The sequence below is a fragment of the Nelumbo nucifera genome, chromosome 5 (genome assembly GCF_055504915.1).
Source record: "Nelumbo nucifera cultivar China Antique chromosome 5, China Antique-T2T, whole genome shotgun sequence".
NCBI classification, from domain to species: Eukaryota; Viridiplantae; Streptophyta; class Magnoliopsida; order Proteales; family Nelumbonaceae; genus Nelumbo; species Nelumbo nucifera.
Window position 1 is genome coordinate 6,442,922 of NC_142653.1, and position 17,934 is coordinate 6,460,855.

Genomic DNA, 17,934 nt, shown 5'->3' on the forward strand with positions numbered 1-17,934 from the left:
TAGCTTTACAGGGACCCGATTTCCCAACCAAAGAAAAGACCCATTATCAGTTCTGATCACAAAACCAAAACCACCCAACCCTGCTTTGATAAAATTGCCATTAGTATTTACTTTCACAAAACCTGCAGCAGGAAGATTCCACAAAAACTGAAGGGTCCACAGTGCTAGGATGATAAGATCCTGTTGAGTCTTGTGGGGAAGCTTTTTTGACTTCCATCATCATCTTGTTTTCAATTAGAATAGTAATAGAAGGATTAGGAGCTATAGCATTGAAAATATAGTCATTACGTGCTTTCCAAATGCACCACAACAAGAAGGTGGAAAAACTAACAAGTTGTCCTCTTTATTAGATTGAATCAGGTTTCCAACACAGATATCTAACCACCATGACCACCAATCAGAAAATCTTCTCCAGGTTGGAGCTTCTGAGAAAGCTAACCACAACAAGAAGGTGGAAAAACTAACAAGTTGTCCTCTTTATTAGATTGAATCAGGTTTCCAACACAGATATCTAACCACCATGACCACCAATCAGAAAATCTTCTCCAGGTTGGAGCTTCTGAGAAAGCTAAGGAATAGTTACACCCGAACCAAGAGGCTCTTGCATGCTCATAGTACAATAAAGCATGTGTACTAACAGATCCATGTTCTTTTCCACACAAGGCACAAAATGGGTTTATAGATAATCCTCTATGGGATGTTCCTCATTAGCAATAATACTATTCAAGCAACACTTCCAAAGAAAAGTCTTAATTTTTGGGAGAGTTTTTAATGAACAAGTTTTCTTCCAGTGAATTGATTCCAACCCAGATGTAAGTTCTGAAGATTCAACCTTTCTGGTATGAAGGAGAGCTAGAGGGTATGACAGATTTGACTGAAAATTTACTTTAGGATCTAGAGTCCACATTAATCTATCGCATCCACTTAACCTTGGGAGCTTAGTGGCTTTAATCCTATTAATCGTAACTTCATCAAAGTGGTGTTGCAGCTTGATTTCATCCCAAGTATTATTTTGGGGGTTGATAAGATCACTCACTTTTGATAATGAGAGGGGGTTTGGTCTAAGACCTATAGGTTTAAGTTCATCCAATATTTGAATCCAAGGATCATCCCAAATTTCAGCTTTTTCCCCATTGGAAATTTTCCAACAAACTCATTGTTTTAGTAAGTCCCTTCTAGCCAGAAGGCTTTTAAAGCCTAGGATGCATTTGGAGGAGTCTTTACTAACCAGAAACTTTTTCTTTTTAGGTACTTGCTATAAATAATTTGGGCCAATAGATTGTTCTTGTTTGTGTAAAATCTCCAAACTAACTTTGCTAATAGAGCTAAAGTTGAAAGTTTGAGGATCGTTGAATCCAAGATCTCCACTGAATTTACTACAGCACATTTTATCCTAACTAACCCAATTCATTTTCCTCTTATCTCTGCCCCCCCCCCCACACACACATGAATCTAAAAAAGACTTCAGATTTTTGGAGATTCACCTTCTGACCAGCTACTTCTTCATACATTTTCAGCGCTTCCATGATCTTTACTCCCTTTTGAGACATTTGCTTTGGAGAAGATATAAGCATCATCTGCAAAAAAGAGGTGTGTGATGACAGGGCAAGGTTAATTCATTTGAATATCAAAAATGTTACCTGAACTATGTAATCTCCGTAAAGCAAGAGAGATGAACTCTTAGCAAATTAGGAATAGAGATGGTGATAAAGGATCTCTTTGCAAATTAGGAATAGAGATGGTGATAAAAATTTTACTTGGGCTTCCATTTACCAACACCTAGTAAGAGACAACTGAGATACATTGCAAAATCCATCCTATGAACTTCTAATTAAAACCCATTTTGTCCATGACTTTCTGGAAAAAGGCCCATTCGACTCTGTGCATGTCCAATTTAATTTTCATGAGACCTTGTTTTTATTTGGTTTGTTTCATATAATTGAGGATCTCATAAAAATTTAAGATATTATAAAAAATTTGCCTTTCCAGGAATTTATACTTGGGAATCATGGGCAATGTAAGTCTTATTTAATTCAGGGTTGAACTTACTAAAGCGAAGAAGTCTCTTACAGCCAGAGAAATATCATTGCCTAAGATATTCTAATATTTCGGTATTTGGTGGACATTTTGTATTTTCCTCGTTCTCAAGAGGGGGCGTCCTGTAACGAGTAGCACGTGGCGCTCTAGTTAGCGGAACGCATTTATTGACTCTTGAAGTGGGAATAATCCGGATGTGGATATGGGTCTCGTTGAATGATGTCCAAATACCATGCTCCAATTATAAAACAAGGAAAAAAAAGGGAAAATATTAGAACCGATCAACCGGGAGAATCACTAGACACATTTATTTATGCGTTATTTGTAAACTGTAGGTTTATCAAACTGCAAATGGATTGTATTTAATACGTTCCACTTAAATGGCATTCGAAATATTTATTCAGTCATCGTGGTATTAGACCGAATTTAAAGGTGTGATCATTTAATTTATTGATGGGATCAAGTTTGGATATTTGGTCTATCTATTAGGATATGATCCAATTATATACAAAAGATCTTTTTCTAAAATTTAATTTAAGCTTCTTAGGATTTGGGAATTTGAATGTACCTATTTTTTCCTATTTATAGTTTATATTTTGTTATTTTATATGTAATTATGTAGATTTATGTTGGTTTTAAATGTTTTATATATCCTAAGACATTGATGAAGTAACTACCCCGGTTGAACCACAATGTAGATGGTGACGTGGACAACACCTAGCTGAGCTATTCAGCATGGGCATGGTGGAGAAGGATGGTGTTGCATACCACTATTTGCCTCAACAGATGGCTACGACGAATGCTACATACCTCAAATGAGAAAAGACACGTGGTGAACACCGAATCCAGCCCAACCTCCATGCTAGGAGCATACAACTAACTCCCAAAACCTCAATCGAAGATGACCTCTGGACACGCCAATGTGTACCGCAAAGCGAAGAACACAATGACACACACCTTCACAAGTATTTAAGGGCACGTTGCCCAAGATATATTCTTCTTCCACTCACTTTGGAATTCTGGTTCTCCTGTTCTTTTAGCTCTCTTTATCTCTTCAATTCTCTAGCTTTACTCAGTTATGACCAGCTTGTCTTCACTAGCTTGGCCTAGCCAACCTCCTTATCTCCACTACTGACTTGATTATCAAAGTGACATGGCTTAATGAAACATTTGGTAAGGGTGAAGGGATAAAGGAGAGAGAGTTAAGGAAGAAACGAAAAAGGAAGAATGAAAAAGGAGAGGCTTTTTAATATATAGTCATAGATTTTTATTGACGTATCGCATTGGCCCATAATCAGATTTCAACCACATCGGGCTCAGATTTGGGCTCGGGCCCATCCAAACTTGAACCAACCCAACCCAAGTAACAAAATCTACCAAAGGCCAACCCATTCAACCAAAAAACTGCGCATAAAAAATTAGATCTGGATGATCTTTTAGGCAAAAAAAATGCAACTTTGTTGAAATGTAAGAGCAGAGCTGAAAGCATATACTTCCCTATCGAGGAAAGTGATATGCAACTGAGTTCAGGACAACAAACAACCTTTGATTAACAAAGCTTGAGGTGGGCTGAATCTTTCTCCGGTACCCATAGCAGTAGGGTTTTATGAGTGGAGAGGATTGTTGGTCGAGACGCCGAGGGCTTTAGTTTTTGAACAATTGCAAGATTTCAGATTCATTAGATCAAATGGGAATTGGAATGGATGATATGTAAATAATTAAGAAAATGGCAATTAGATATAAGACGTCTGTTAGGCATCGATGTCGTTGCTCCATAAAACAGTGATACATCAGTTAGTGCCATGTTGGAAAAAACGGTGTTCCAGGAAATGCCTATTTGTTTGGAACCGTTTTTCAAAAAAAATAGTGCTTCAAGTCATGCCTTGAAAATCAAAAAGGCATGTTTGGAGCAATGTCGAATTTGGTATTTTCTCAAATTGCAGCTCATTGCTGCCAACGAGGATGTGATGTGACAGTGACATGGACTACCTATAATGTGTATCAGTGCTGAAAACAAACATGAAGCATTGGTACCAAATAGAAAGTGTTGTTGTTGCTCCAAGAAACATTCTACCTGGTAGTAACATTTTCAAACAGAAAAAAAAAGACATCATTTTTTCAGAAAACGATGCTTCTAGCCCACACATCAGCAGCAAAAACGGTGCTGTATCTACAGCACCGATGCCAAACATATACAAGATTTCAGCTAATGTTTTAAAAGCTGATCCAGAACCCGAACCGTTCTGGCCACCAGTTTTAGGGTCAATGATTCGAAACGGATTACCCATTTGACAAACAAATTAAAAAATTTTAAAAATAATTAAAATAAAAAATGACCAAAAATCATTGAATGGGGTCGATAGTTCAATCACCTGGGTCAATGGGTCATTAAACAATTCAATAGTTTTTGATCAAATACTAGACTTGCGATAAAACGGAACTAATTGCCTGAATGGTTTTTGGTCCAAACGGTCCGACCATCCAAACCAATGGCAGTTCGGAAACATTGATTTCAGCTGTATAGTTCCCTTGGACCTAATAGAGGATACAAGGTTTGCCACTGTGTAACCACATGGACATTTCTTTCTCTCACACTTTGAGGGAGAGCAACCACTGTGCTGATTTATTGGCTAATAAAGGGATAGAAGAAGGCTCTTTTTGGTATTTTCGCAGCCAGTTCTCAGCTCCCTCAAGACCTCTCAATCTTCACTGAATTGAGATCTGCTCCTCACATATAGCACGCCTCATAAAGGGATAAAAGAAGGCTCTTTTTGGTATTTTTATTGCCGGTTCTCACCTCCTCCAAGACCTCTCTTCTGCCAATATCAATCTCCACTGAATTAGGATCTGCTCCTCACCTAGTGTGCCTCACACTAGGTGTTAAGTTATTGTGAGGTGTGTGTAGAGGTGTAAAGTGGGCCATGCCGCCTTCCCCGGTGAAAATTTTGGGGGTTGGCCTGGCATGGCCCACAGCCCAGGCCCGTGCGGGCTTGTGCCACGAGCCGGGCTGGCCCACGGGCTGAGCCTTGTGACAGGTTGGGCCAAAGCAATTTATTTAAAAAAAAATGACAAAAAACTTAAAATTTTAATTTTATATGAATTTTGTGTATATAATTGCTTATATATACAATAATTAAATAAATTATTATAATAAAATAGAAAATATTTATTCTATTAATATATTATATACTATATACTATATATTATTATATAATTATTATTTATATAATATTATATAAATAATATATATGGGACGTGGACCTAAAACCCCAGGCCCAGCACGGTACGAACCATTGTATCGGGCCTGGCATGGCCCATGGGCTATCGTGCCGTGCTGTGTCGGGTCAGTCCAAATTCGTGTTGGGCTGCAGACGGTACGGCCTGGTTTACACCTCTAGGTGCGTGGAAACACCTCCTATGAATAATAATTTATAAGTACGGAAAATGTTCCCAATACATGGTAGGATGTACATGTGAAGTCGGTGTGAGGTGCCCTCTACAGAGGAGATTCGGTCTCTCTAGTCTCATCTTCTCTCACTTTGCATTGATTGTTGATCTGCCCTTTCTTTGTTTTGTTTTGATGCTCTTATAGCGCGTAGGGGTGGGGGTTGCTGTGTCAAAGCGGGCCATGTCCTCTCATGTTCTTGTGCTTTTTAGTTTTCTCTCTCTTTTTTTTTTATTTGACTCGGACTTAAATCCCTACTTCCGTGGGTTCATGGTAATTTGGAAAGTGTCCAAGCTTGGCCTGGGAATATTGATATTTTTTCTTTTATTCAATAATTGAGGCAGGACATTTCTAGGAAGGGTCGACCTTCAAAAGTGGCCAAATATCTCAGCCTTTAGTATTTACCATATTGATAGATTCCAAACTGATATGTATCAATAACTGAGATCGGATTCAATCAGGGTAACTCTCGTTCGAACAGTCTTGCATTGGAAATATTTACAATGCAAGGTTGTAAGAGGCTGTTTGTCCTAATCGAAGCCGATCATACAATGCCATATCCCAACATCAGCCATATGCACAAAGTTTGAAATTAAAATCTAGATTAGCTAGAGACGAAACCATGGCCCATGCACAACAGACTGGGCTACCTATTACAACTGATCATGCTAGTGCTCCCTTTCGCATATGGTGTGGATCCTATGTGGGCTTCATGTATAAAGAGCATTGTCATATTCACTCGTGATAGATAACCCAATTCGATGTGCATGATTGCCTCCAACCCATCCGGTCCCAAGAAAATGATGGGTGGTCGTGGGAAATAGCAATTAACAGTTTGTGTGGGGGTTTAATAATGGCTACACAACCCACTAAATAGCCAATGAATTCAGTTAATCTGGTCTATCATTCTACTAACCCAACAGTATGAGTATTAGAGTATATGACGGTAGTAGGTAGTTATACGTGTAAAACCCTCACACGAACTATTAATAACACAGTGGCAGATGCGAAAGGCATATATAATCAGAAACAAAGGACATATGCATTCCTAGAGCAATACAGAATTCAAATAAGAGGGAGACAAAGGAATAAAAGGCTAATAGGGAGGAGCTGGTGGTTGGATCTCGAGACATTCCTAACCAGTGTTTCTCGTTGGAGTAAGAGGATCCAATTGAGGCCATGATTAATGATGAAGGAGGATTTGAGTACATCAGGCCACAAAATGAATCAAAAGAACCTTTGTGCTAGCTCAAGGAGAGCAACAGCCAGGTATAGCAGCTGTAGATGAGAAAATTTTGGGCTGACGAAGAAGAGAAGAGAAACAGAGTTGGTGGCTTGGTTCACAAGCAGGCTGCAGTTTCTAGGGTCTAGACTCACCATTTAATCAGAAAATTCAAGATCAACATGAAATGCTAATACAACACTAATCAGCTCCTTTGTTGTTGGTTGGTTATATTTGATTTCTACAGGGAAATCCATGGAATTGATCAAACTTGGTGGATTACTATTTTATTGGGTCCTTGGGAGAATGCAGATGGAGAGACGAGGGAAAGTTATGCGGCAGTAATAAAGGCAAGGATGTTCTAACTAGTTTGAGCAATAGTAAAGGTTTTGACTTTTGATAGTGGTTACTGGTTATATGAAGAGCCTTCAGATTAATTAACTACAACTGATAGCTGTGTTCGGGGCTGTTTAGCCAGTAATAATGCCTACATCAGCTATTGCGTAGATCGGAGTGCTTGTGGGCCTTAAACACTTGATGTCTGAGGTAGGGCAGGGCATTATTTTTGGTTAAACAATTCTTAACACGAGTCACAATAACTTTGCCCACGTTTACCCACATATCATCACAGTCACACATGGAGAACATTTCATCCCCTTACATGGTATTTTGCACTGGAGATGTTTCAATACATGGGGATACTGTATTATGGGTAGACTTGGGCAGAAGATCAAGAGTCCTGATGATGCGCATTCCGGCCGGTCTTAGCTGTCAACGACCTTGCCTCTGAACTCGATAGCAGGGAACCTGAAACGAAGGAGACGAGGAAGCTCCGGGGGGAACCCGGTGTAAAGGCTCCGAAACTCAAGTTAGAATCCTTCAAAGGCAAATAAAACCAGATAGCGCAAAGATTGCATACCTCCTCTTTGGGGAAGTGGAGAGCCTTTTATAACCACCTCGCGCATTCACTCCTAGACTTCTGTCAGGTCGGGAATGATTACTTCCGTGCTTCTGCCAGTTCGGGCGTCATTGCCTTTGCTGGGGCAGAACCATCATTGCTCTTTTTGTCGGAGTCGTCTCTGTAACCGGAGATGGCGGTGGCAGGTGACGGCGGCAGGTGGCCGTTGAAGTGCGGCCGTCAAGCGTCAGATCCCAAGTCAGTCAGGTGCGCCGCCCCTGGATACGGACTCCTTCGGTGTCAGGTACGGTGTGGTTCGTCCAGTTCAATGCTTTGGAGGCGAAGTGCTTGGAGCGACGTGTGAGGCGGTCTTGAGTTCGGATAGGAAGGGGTGTCCTGAACTGTCATGAGACAGGCCAGTTCGGGTCACTGCTTTGTGTGGCTCGGGGCCAAAGGGAGAGTTCGGGCTCCTCGTAGGGAGTTCGAGCTCTAAGTAGAGAGTTCGGGCTCCTCTTAGGGAGTTGGTCTCCTCAAGGGGAGTTCGGTCTCCTCGAGGGGAGTTCGGATCGCTGGTCTTTTCCCTTTGGTGTTTGTACCCTCGGTACGCTGTTTTAAGTGCCGAGCTACTTATTTTTTGCCACGTGGCGTGATTTGCGAGGTCGGGCCAAATCTTCCTTCATCAAGTCCCATAATACAGCTAATCCACTTGTGTAGTTGTGTTAAGGCAAGCCTGCATGCACTCCCATTTTCTGTGAGCACCTGTGCAAGGGGTAGGGATCTGCTATCAATAAAATACTCCCACTAGCCCCCTGCAACCGCACGTTGGGATTATCTTCCCATGAATGACAAGGAGATGTTCATGTGTGACTACAAGTTGGGACATGTTGAGAGCGTTTTGTTGGTAGCAGATCTAAAATCTTGTGCGAGATCACTAGGTGGAGAGTTGATCCCTCCATTATGTCTTATTTTCTTTATTTTCAAATTCAAAAACTTAAAATTAAAATAAAAAACCTAACCCTTCTTCCGCCAAGGTATTCTATTAACGGTTTCTCTGAGCAAAAATGAAAATAAAAGGTATTTAATCAAGGATTTCTCAATGAACCCAAAGGACCCCATGGGCCTCTGAAAGCTGATAGTGCAAGGACGATGAAAGGTAAAGATGGTTCATGTGAAACTGAGAGGTTAAACAAAAGTTCATTTATCAACAGATGGTTGAGCATCTTGTGTTTTGAGTTGAGGTAAAATAGAGGTTACTTACAACCGGGCAATATCTATGGTGCCGGGAAGGTCTTAAAACAGAGTTTGCAAAAATTTTTATTAGTTTTCGTATAAAAAGGTGGTATTTAACTTCTAGAGCCAATAAAATATTGCTGTTTTGTGTTGCTGAGCTCACCCAAGAAACTGCTCTGTATTGTTATTCTCCTGCCATGTTTTATCTTGCTTATTTTATTGAACTCACCCAAGATTCCGCTTGTTTTGGATCAGAGATACGTCAAAAACGTCATCAATGGAAGACCTTGGCTTTAAGAAGGGTTAGTTTTTCCTAATTTTCTCCTGCTATATATGTTTTTTCACAGAATGTCTTTTTTTCTCTTGAGCGGGCAACCAATGGGAGAACACGAGTGCAGGAGATCCTGACTCAATGTTGATTGGGTCTGAAATTCGACCCAGTGCAGCTTGAAATGTCTCCTGTCTTCTCTCTCGTGATCAAACCTCGGCCCTCTAGGCCTCTACAGAATAGGAGTTCTACCGAACAGAGCCAGGGCCTAGCATCAAAATTGTTCCCTTTGGCCCTCTCATCAGACCTGCTTTCCCATGAATACTTTCCTCCACTGCCCACACTTCACTTGAGTCGTCTAGTAGTAAATCCTTGTGGCAAACACCACCCAAAGCAACCAGAGCCAGAGGCGTCCAATATGCACTTATAATTAAGAAACAAACCATCCTCATTTCTCAAGGTCCAATTTTGAACAATCATATATCTCAGTTGTAAGGGACAAATCAATATTTGAATTAAAGAAGAAAAAAAAAAAGAGGAAGAAATTTATAGGTATAAGTATAACTTCTATGCAACAGAGCCAGTAACAACTGAGTTTATATCAGAAATTTCAGTAATGATCTTCTCAAGTGCAACAATATCATTGAGGATGCCCGTATGAGAAACACCAGGGATTCTGATCACCTTAAGAGGCTGCTCTGCCGTGTCGGCCCACTTGGCTTCAACAGCTAACAAGCTTACCATGTTCACAGTCCCATCCCCATCCCCATAAACAACTTCAGGCTGCTTATCGAACCCCTCACTTCCATAAAACAAGGTCTCGGGAGTCTCGACGCCATACCCAATTATGCAAGTAACCGCCACCTCTGGCGCTATCAACTGTTCGTGTTCGATTAGTGGCAGAATGCGCGATTTGTAAGGTTGAACTCCTTGGGGGAAACCTATATCCTCCAGGAATCGTGGTATATCAGATGCTGAGTAAGTTGCATTCTGGGTAATTACCAGAAGCTTCATCTGGCCAAATATTTTAGGAGAAGGCAAGAGCCACAGGTTGCTCTCTGAGGTCCTCTGTTCCTCTCTTACCAGCAAAGGGTCTATGAAGGGCACGCGAAGGGTGTAGCCTGAAGCAAAGGTGAGTATTTCCTCAACGGTTCCGCCCCATGGCGCTGACAGTGCAACAAAGTGCTTTACGTATCGCCGGCGCCAAGAGAGTGGATTTCTGTTGAGGAGGTTGAGCACGAAGAGGCCTCCTAAGCTGTGAGACATGATTATCACAGGCTTTCCTCCATTAGTCGCGCTTGCATTCTCGATCAGTTCCTTTAGATCATGGAGGAAGCGAGAGCCCACGAAAGATGGGTGACCTTCTGCGGCTAGACCGTAGCGGAAGTCATATGGCGCTCCAAATAGGTTTACACCATCTATGTAGCCAATTTGTTCCAGTGATTTCACAAGGTTTGCCATATATGAGGTTATGTGCCTGGGGATTGAAACAACAGAGTTAGCAAGAAAAACAAGAATGCGATCATAAAGCACTCATATTATAGAAAGGAACCCCTCCATGTTGAATGTTCAGAGAGAGAGAGAGAGAGAGAGATTACTTAAGGTTGGGATCAAGGTAGGCAAGGCTTTGAGTAGATCCAAAGAAAGGAACCCTGGTCTCAACACCTGGACCATTATGGTAGTCATCCTTGTCTGGGTCGTAGTAAAGGGTCATCTGCTGAGCAAAGCACCTAGTGAAAGGAGATAGCAGAATTTTGGGATCGAACCACAGCCTGAACCAATCACTCTTGTCTTCTTCCTTGTGATGAAGAAACGGCTGGTAGCACAGCAGGCTCGATGACTTGAAGGCGCCTGTTAAGCGGGCCTCAAGCTGGTTTCCGCCATTTCCAGGCACCAGAATCAAAGGATGAAGAGCAGCGCTAGAATGACAAGCGCATAGAGTTAACGCCATGTCAATCAACACCAACAAGATCTTCAATCCCTTCATCTTCGTTTTTGTTGGACAGACAGAGATACAGAGAGACAGAGAGAGAGAGAGAGAGAGAGAGAGAGAAAGAGAGCAGAGGGACAGGGAGCAATCGCAATGGAGGCTAGATAAGCTGCAACTTGGATGGTTGCGTGTCCATAAATCCAATTGTGGTGGAGAATTCGAGTATGACCGTACGTGTGGGACGCGAGTATGATGCTGCTTACCTTTTTCTTATCCTTTCCTCTTTGGACAAATGAAAATACGACATGGCATCTGTTTTACCGAGCTATGACATGAATACATCAGGGAGTTTTTAGCTTTAGGTGGGGTCCACGCAACGGTAGCGGTTGATACTACGAAGGATCTTAGAAGGATTATCTACGTACTCCTTATTATGTGAGTTTGAGGGCAGGTTGTGTTTTGTCCTTTTTGCACCAGGAAAATTCCAAAATTTAACCGGACGCATCTTATTCTTCTTGGTTCCAGACTTTTGGAGTTGTAGAATCAGATTAGAGAGTATTGGACTTTAGAGCGAACGCTTTAAAGTTAAAACTAGGAAAAATAAGGATTCCACCTCTCAAGCCGAACCTATACCTGATGAATTGGGATGGGCTGAGAAAGTGAAAATCAATCAGCAACTTTGAAATTAGAATTGTATCAAGGCCCAATCTACCCCCCCCGCCTTCTTCATTTTTGGCCCAAATCTCACCCATTTAAAGAAAGAAGAAAATTCAGGCCCAAGCCCAACCTGTGAGGTTGATGTCTTATATAAAAACCAAGCTATACTGGACCACACCTTAAAGTCCATTCTGCCATCCTAGTCCCTTTTCAATCCTTTCTCATATGCCTATTTTATATTATAAGTCAGAGATAATTATGCGGTTCTCCTTGTGATGTTTTTTTAATTAATATTTTTTTAAATTTAATTCAAATGTGAGTTTTTCTACTATTTTTTTTTCTACAACTTGATCAATTACAACAGCTAACCCCTTTTAGGGCTGCAAACCGATCAAATTGAATCGGGTATTATTCAATTTGGACTGTAATCAAATATTAAATGGTGTAAGTAAATTAAACTAAAAATGATCATAATATTTATGTTATTCATAAAAATGAAGTAAGAATGACTTTGATATTTGATAAGGCAGATTTGGCCCTCCAATGACATTGTGACACATGGCATCTCAGAATATCTAGATGACACCTAAACACCATCTAAGTGATGATTTGGAGTCCTAGATCGTGGCTCTTCTTTACCCCAACCTAGCGACCTACCTTTACCGTCGACCTGGCAACCTACCTTCATCGCCGACCTGACAATCTGCCTTTATGTCGACCTAGCGACCTCGACCACAACTTAGGTCGGCTTGTAGCACCTCGTCCAGGGTCAGCCTGTAGCACCTCGTCACTGACCGAAGTGACATCGACGTGAGGAGCGACCTCCCTCGAGGGCTTGCCGACCTGACTGGAGACCAAGCGGTGACCTACGAGATGTGCTCGCCGACAAATTCAGCATGCATATCCCAACGCTCCCAGGTTTCTCGAAAGTTGGCCCACATACCGAATGTTCTGGAGGATGGTCAATGTGCATGGTGGTTACCGCCGAAGATCTCGGACTAGTTAGGCACGACCTCTCAGAAATCTTGGATGTAGTGCGTGAGGCCCAAACCAAACAATTCCTATATAAAGGCACCAACCCTAATGACACAAGAGAGAGGCGAGTAAGCACATTCTAGCTCTCATACTTTATGATTTTTTAGCTCGCGGTCTACTACGAGAGTACTAACTTAATCATCGAAGCGACCTCGTCGGGTTAGCCACCCCGGGTCCTCTAACATTTATTCCTTGTAGGTTTCTCTAAAGAGCTACCTAGCTCAGCAATCAACCCAGCTTGGCACCCAATCTACCCCCAGCTCGACATCCAAGTCGTCATCCAGCAAAAATTCTCCACTTCGGCCTCTGAGTCATCGGCCACCTGGAAGTAGTCCGAACAATAGAGTGCTGCAAAAAACCCTTCATCAATTGGCATTGTCTGTGGGATACGCTTCAAGAAGCTAAGTTTTCACCTCTAAAAAGCTAAGTCCTTATCTTCTAGAAAGCTAAGATCTCACATTTTAGAAATTAAAGTTCTCACTTTCTAATTTCCATTTTTTATGAACTCAAAGGCACTTTTGAGCAGCATCAACACTCAGAACGAATGCCGGTTACTGGGGGGCAAAAACATCTGTGATGAACCTGGAGAACTCCCCAATGACAACCAGACAAGTTCAGGTCGAACTCAGCATCCCCAGTGCCCTAGATAAATACCCCGCTACCGCATGTGAATGCCCCTCTCCCCACGGTAGAGCCATTAGCAGTTCCTGTCGGATCGAAGCGCGGCAGTTCCATGAGATGAAGCATGAATTTCCATATGTGAGCACGGGAGAAGCTCAACGTATTCATGTCGATGCTGAATAGGCAGCAATAGAACGACCTTAACAACCAGCAGTTTGGCGACAAGCACCTCGGAGTAAGGTTGTCCCCGCAGGTCGAGCCAGCCATGGTTCCCGTTGGAAGTTGATGGCCAACAAACTAAGCAGCTCTGCTGACTTTATTTTAGCCTGAATAAGGCTCATCAGTCCTCTTCGTGAGGTCTCCCCTACAGATTGAACCCTTCGTGGATCCCACGGGAGTTAGTGGCCTACGAACTATACAAACGCCCTTGCGGGTCGAGCCCCTCAAGGCACCTGAGTGAGTCGGAAACCTATAGTTAGTAGAGCTGCTCCCGCAGGTCGAGCTCCCTGTGGATTCTTGTAAGAGTGGACAACTAGTGTCATTATGAGGTTGATACAGTGCAGTCGTGGCCCTAAACTGCCCACTCACACCGACAACAACATTATGCCCTCGCAAGCGGGGGGCAGAACATGTACGTCGTGGTCTCGCAAGCACTCAGGAAGATAATCCCACGGGATGATGTAGAAGCAGCCATATGAAAATTTACTACAGAATGACCACCCGTGTAGGCGGAAAGGTCAGACCGCACATCGGCCAAATAATATTAAGGAGAGTGGACTACGAATTCGCTCCCAGAGCCTAAGGGCTAAGGTGCCGAGCTAATAAAGACCTCGGCACAACCTGAGACCTAGTCGCCCCTTCGGCATGGGCAAAGTCAAGAATAAGAAAAGTGGACTACGAGTCGCTCCCTAGGCCTAAGGGTTATGGTGGCGAGCTGACAGAAGAACTCAGCACCACACAAGACCCAATCGCTTCGGCATGGGCAACCTAAACCCTAGTCGCTTCAGTAGGGGTAACCTAAACCCCAGTCGCCTCTCCGGCATGGGTGAAATAAAAAAGCAGCTCGCTTCATCGGTGTGCAAACATGTCGGATACATTCCCTATAGTGTTCGCACCCCTCAGCTTACATCGACCTCGGATTATTCCTAACTATGCCCCGCCCACCAGTTCGGCACCTTAGGTGAATCCACACTTAGAAAATTTTTTGGAGAAAAAGAAAGAGAGAAAAAGAAACGATGGAAGGAAGATTAATTCAGAACAAGAAAGAAAAACAAAGGAAAGAGTAGTTCACTTTCAGCATCATGATGGACGCAAACTTGGCCGATCTTTTCACGGTCGACCTCCACCTTAGTTCCTAGCTCTTCATCGAACTCACTGGCTACTCTTTTGAGAACCGGCTCGAGAAACACTACGTCGAAGTCTTCCTAGGTGGAGAGACCTGATAAAACAACCACACAGAGCCCCTTCTTGAGGACGGCATGATGAGCTTCACTCTTGAGGTACTTAGTTGGATTGTATAACCCCTTGATGGCCGCATCCCTAATAAGGTAGATGCCCTCGGGGTACCTGCTCCACCTCTCATTGAGCAGATGAATTCGCTCTCGTGCCCCGATAATCAAGACAGCGAGGTCCTACGTAAGGCTGCAAACACTTGGACTCTTTCGACCTGAGAAGCAAATTGGACCGACGCTTACGACTACAAGCTTATCGAATCAGTCATTCTAGGCCAAAAGGAACGATCTACTCCTTTCATCGAGCTACTTTCATCTTATTGAATCAGTCATTCTAGATGACACCTAAACACCACCTAAGTGATGATTTGGAGTCCCAGATCGCGGCTCGTCTTTACCCTGGCCTGGAAACCTTACGTTGACCTAGCGACCTCGACCACAACTTAGGTCGGCTTTTAGCACCTTGTCCAGGGTTAGCTTGTAGCACCTCGTCACTGGTCGAAGTGACCTCAACGCAAGGAGCAACCTCCCTCAAGGGCTTGCCGACCTGACTGGAGACCAGGCGTTGACATGCGAGATGTGCTCGCCGACAAATTCAGCATGCATATCCCGACGCTCCTAGGTTTCTCGGAAGTTGGCCCACGTACCGAATGTTCCGGAGGATGGTCAACGTGCATGGCGGTTACCTCCGAGGATCTCGGACCAGTTAGGCACGACCTCTCAGAAATCTCAAATGTAGTGCGTGAGGCCCAAACCAAACAATGCCTATATAAAGGCACCAACCCCAATGACACAAGAGAGAGGCGAGTAAGCACATTCTATCTCTCATACTTTATGATTTTTTTTAGCTCGCGATCTACTACGAGAGTACTAACTTAATCATCGGAGCAACCTCACCGGGTTAACCACCCTGGGTCCTCTAACATTGATTCCTTGCAGGTTTCTCTAAAGAGCTACCTAGCTCAACAATCAACCTAGCTTGGCACCCAATCTACCCCCAACTCGGCGTAGTCAACTCGGCATGCAAGTCATCATCTAGCAAAAATCCTCTACTTCGGCCTCTGAGTCATCGGCCACCTGGAAGTAGTTTGAACAACACGGTGCTGCCAAAAAACCCTTCATCAATATTGCTCTTTTTGTGAATAAAATGAATTGAAAATTACTTTATGAAATTTCAACTTATGCCAATTTGATGAAAACACAACATTTAAACCATCTATATTAATACAATAAAAATTTTAAGTATATGTATGAGTATATATTTAAATAGAATTTAATCGGAATGTATCATATCAGGGAGTAAATCTATATTTGATCTTATCATAAATAGATCGAATTTGGATCATTCCAAATGAAATCAATTTTGGAGAATCGAATACGGTTTGCAGCCCTACTCTCTTCTGACTTATTTTGAATTCCTAAACTTTCTGTCCTTCACTTTCGAAACAATTTTTTCCTTAAGGTTGTGTTTGGTTGCAGTGCAATCTTATTTACAATAGTATAAATGTATGGAAGTGTAAATGAAAAGAATGCAAATTCTAGTTTAATTTTGTTTTGGGTTTTACTTCATACTGTTTCAGGTCTTATTTTACTTCATTTGCACTACAATCAAATAAAATAAAATAAATTTGAAACAAAAATAAACTAGAATTTGCACCCAAATCATTTGTACTACCATAGTTTTGCATCATTGCAAATTTATTTACACTGCAACCAAGCACAGCCTAAAGTCTATTTCAACTGTTTTTTTTGTTAACAATTTGTTATTCATGCCCTTGCACCTGCAAAAATGCTTAGGGTGCATTTGGCATTCCTTATTTTAATGATTTATCTCCATTTTGCAGTTAAAAATTCATGTTCGTGGGAACATTTTAAGCCCTCAAAATAAGGAATGCCAAATGCAGCCTTAGACTGTCATCATCATTATCTAAGACTTATCTCAATTACATGGGGTCAGCTGCATGATCCTATTCTACCATTCTGTTCTACTTAGTTCATTAAACTATGAGTGTTTAAATAATTTCTTTCTACTTACTTCAACACATGTCAAGTAATTCAAGACTTTGAATGGTGGGTCAATAAGCAATTATAGTTCCATACTCAATTCTCAATATGGGGTCATTAACTACTACATGAAATGATGGGGGGACAATTGTTTAAAGAGTGCAATGTGTAAATACAGTATTATTTAGGATACCTTAATCAAGTTTTCACATTGAACATACTTGTATTTTCACTCTTCCCTAAATTAAGAGAGAGAAATGATGATGATGATGATAATGATGACGATGACGAAGGTGATGATAATGCTGATGGGGACAACTATTAGCAACTGTACCATTCAACATCCATATCTCAGTCCCCACCATTCCACCATTTAGAAATTGTGGTAAATTGTTCCTGTTTGCCTTTGATTCAAATTTGGCATTTTGATTTCTTTTTTCTTTCTTTTCTCTTTTAAAAAAACAGGTGGGCTGATTGAATGTAGAAATGTGCAACAGAATTCCCTGCAATTTAAAACTCTGCCCACACTCTGAAAGCATAAGAATCCAGCCCACTGCGACAGAAAACTGTTTTGGTGATTGGGTCATGGGTTACAGGCTACAGCCCACTGCTCGATTTGTTGAAAAATTTGAGAAAAAAGAAATGCTTTAAATCATCATTTAAATATATTTTTATTAAAAAAATCTCTAAACAGTAAATATTAGAAGTATGAAGCATATTGACAAATGTAAAAGGAATCAATTTGATGAAGCAACATTTCTAACAACCGGGCAACCAAAGACCGTATAAATTGTTGATTTTTGGTTCTAACGGTCCAACCATCTAGTCTGATTTAAGTATAACCTTGAACTCTATCGTTTAAACGTGCATAGTGCATCAGTTGACAAAAAAAATCGTTAGATGGGTCCAGGTTAGAGTTGTATCTTTATTAATATATACAATATAAATTTTAAGTATATATAGAGAGAGATTTGAATTGGATCTTATCAGATCAAGTGGGTACTAGATTCATATTTGATCCAATCATAAACGGATCGAATTAGGATCACCCATAATGGGTTCAAATTTGGACAATCGAATACGATTCGCAGCTCTACTCTTTTCTTGTTTGCTTTGAATTCCTAAACTTCATGTCC

General features: G+C 41.6%; 1 protein-coding gene across 1 annotated transcript; it reads right to left on the bottom strand.

Moving 5' to 3' along the window:
- Positions 1-9,524: 9,524 nt before the first annotated feature.
- LOC104608819 (alpha/beta-Hydrolases superfamily protein) lies at positions 9,525-11,192 on the bottom strand. The gene is made up of 2 exons (XM_010274913.3): positions 10,699-11,192; positions 9,525-10,577 (listed from the first exon to the last, which is right to left on the bottom strand). Exons 1-2 carry the CDS (start codon positions 11,085-11,087, stop codon positions 9,668-9,670), a joined length of 1,299 nt encoding a protein of 432 aa, XP_010273215.1. The 5' UTR covers positions 11,088-11,192; the 3' UTR covers positions 9,525-9,667.
- Between the last annotated feature and the right edge of the window lie 6,742 nt (positions 11,193-17,934).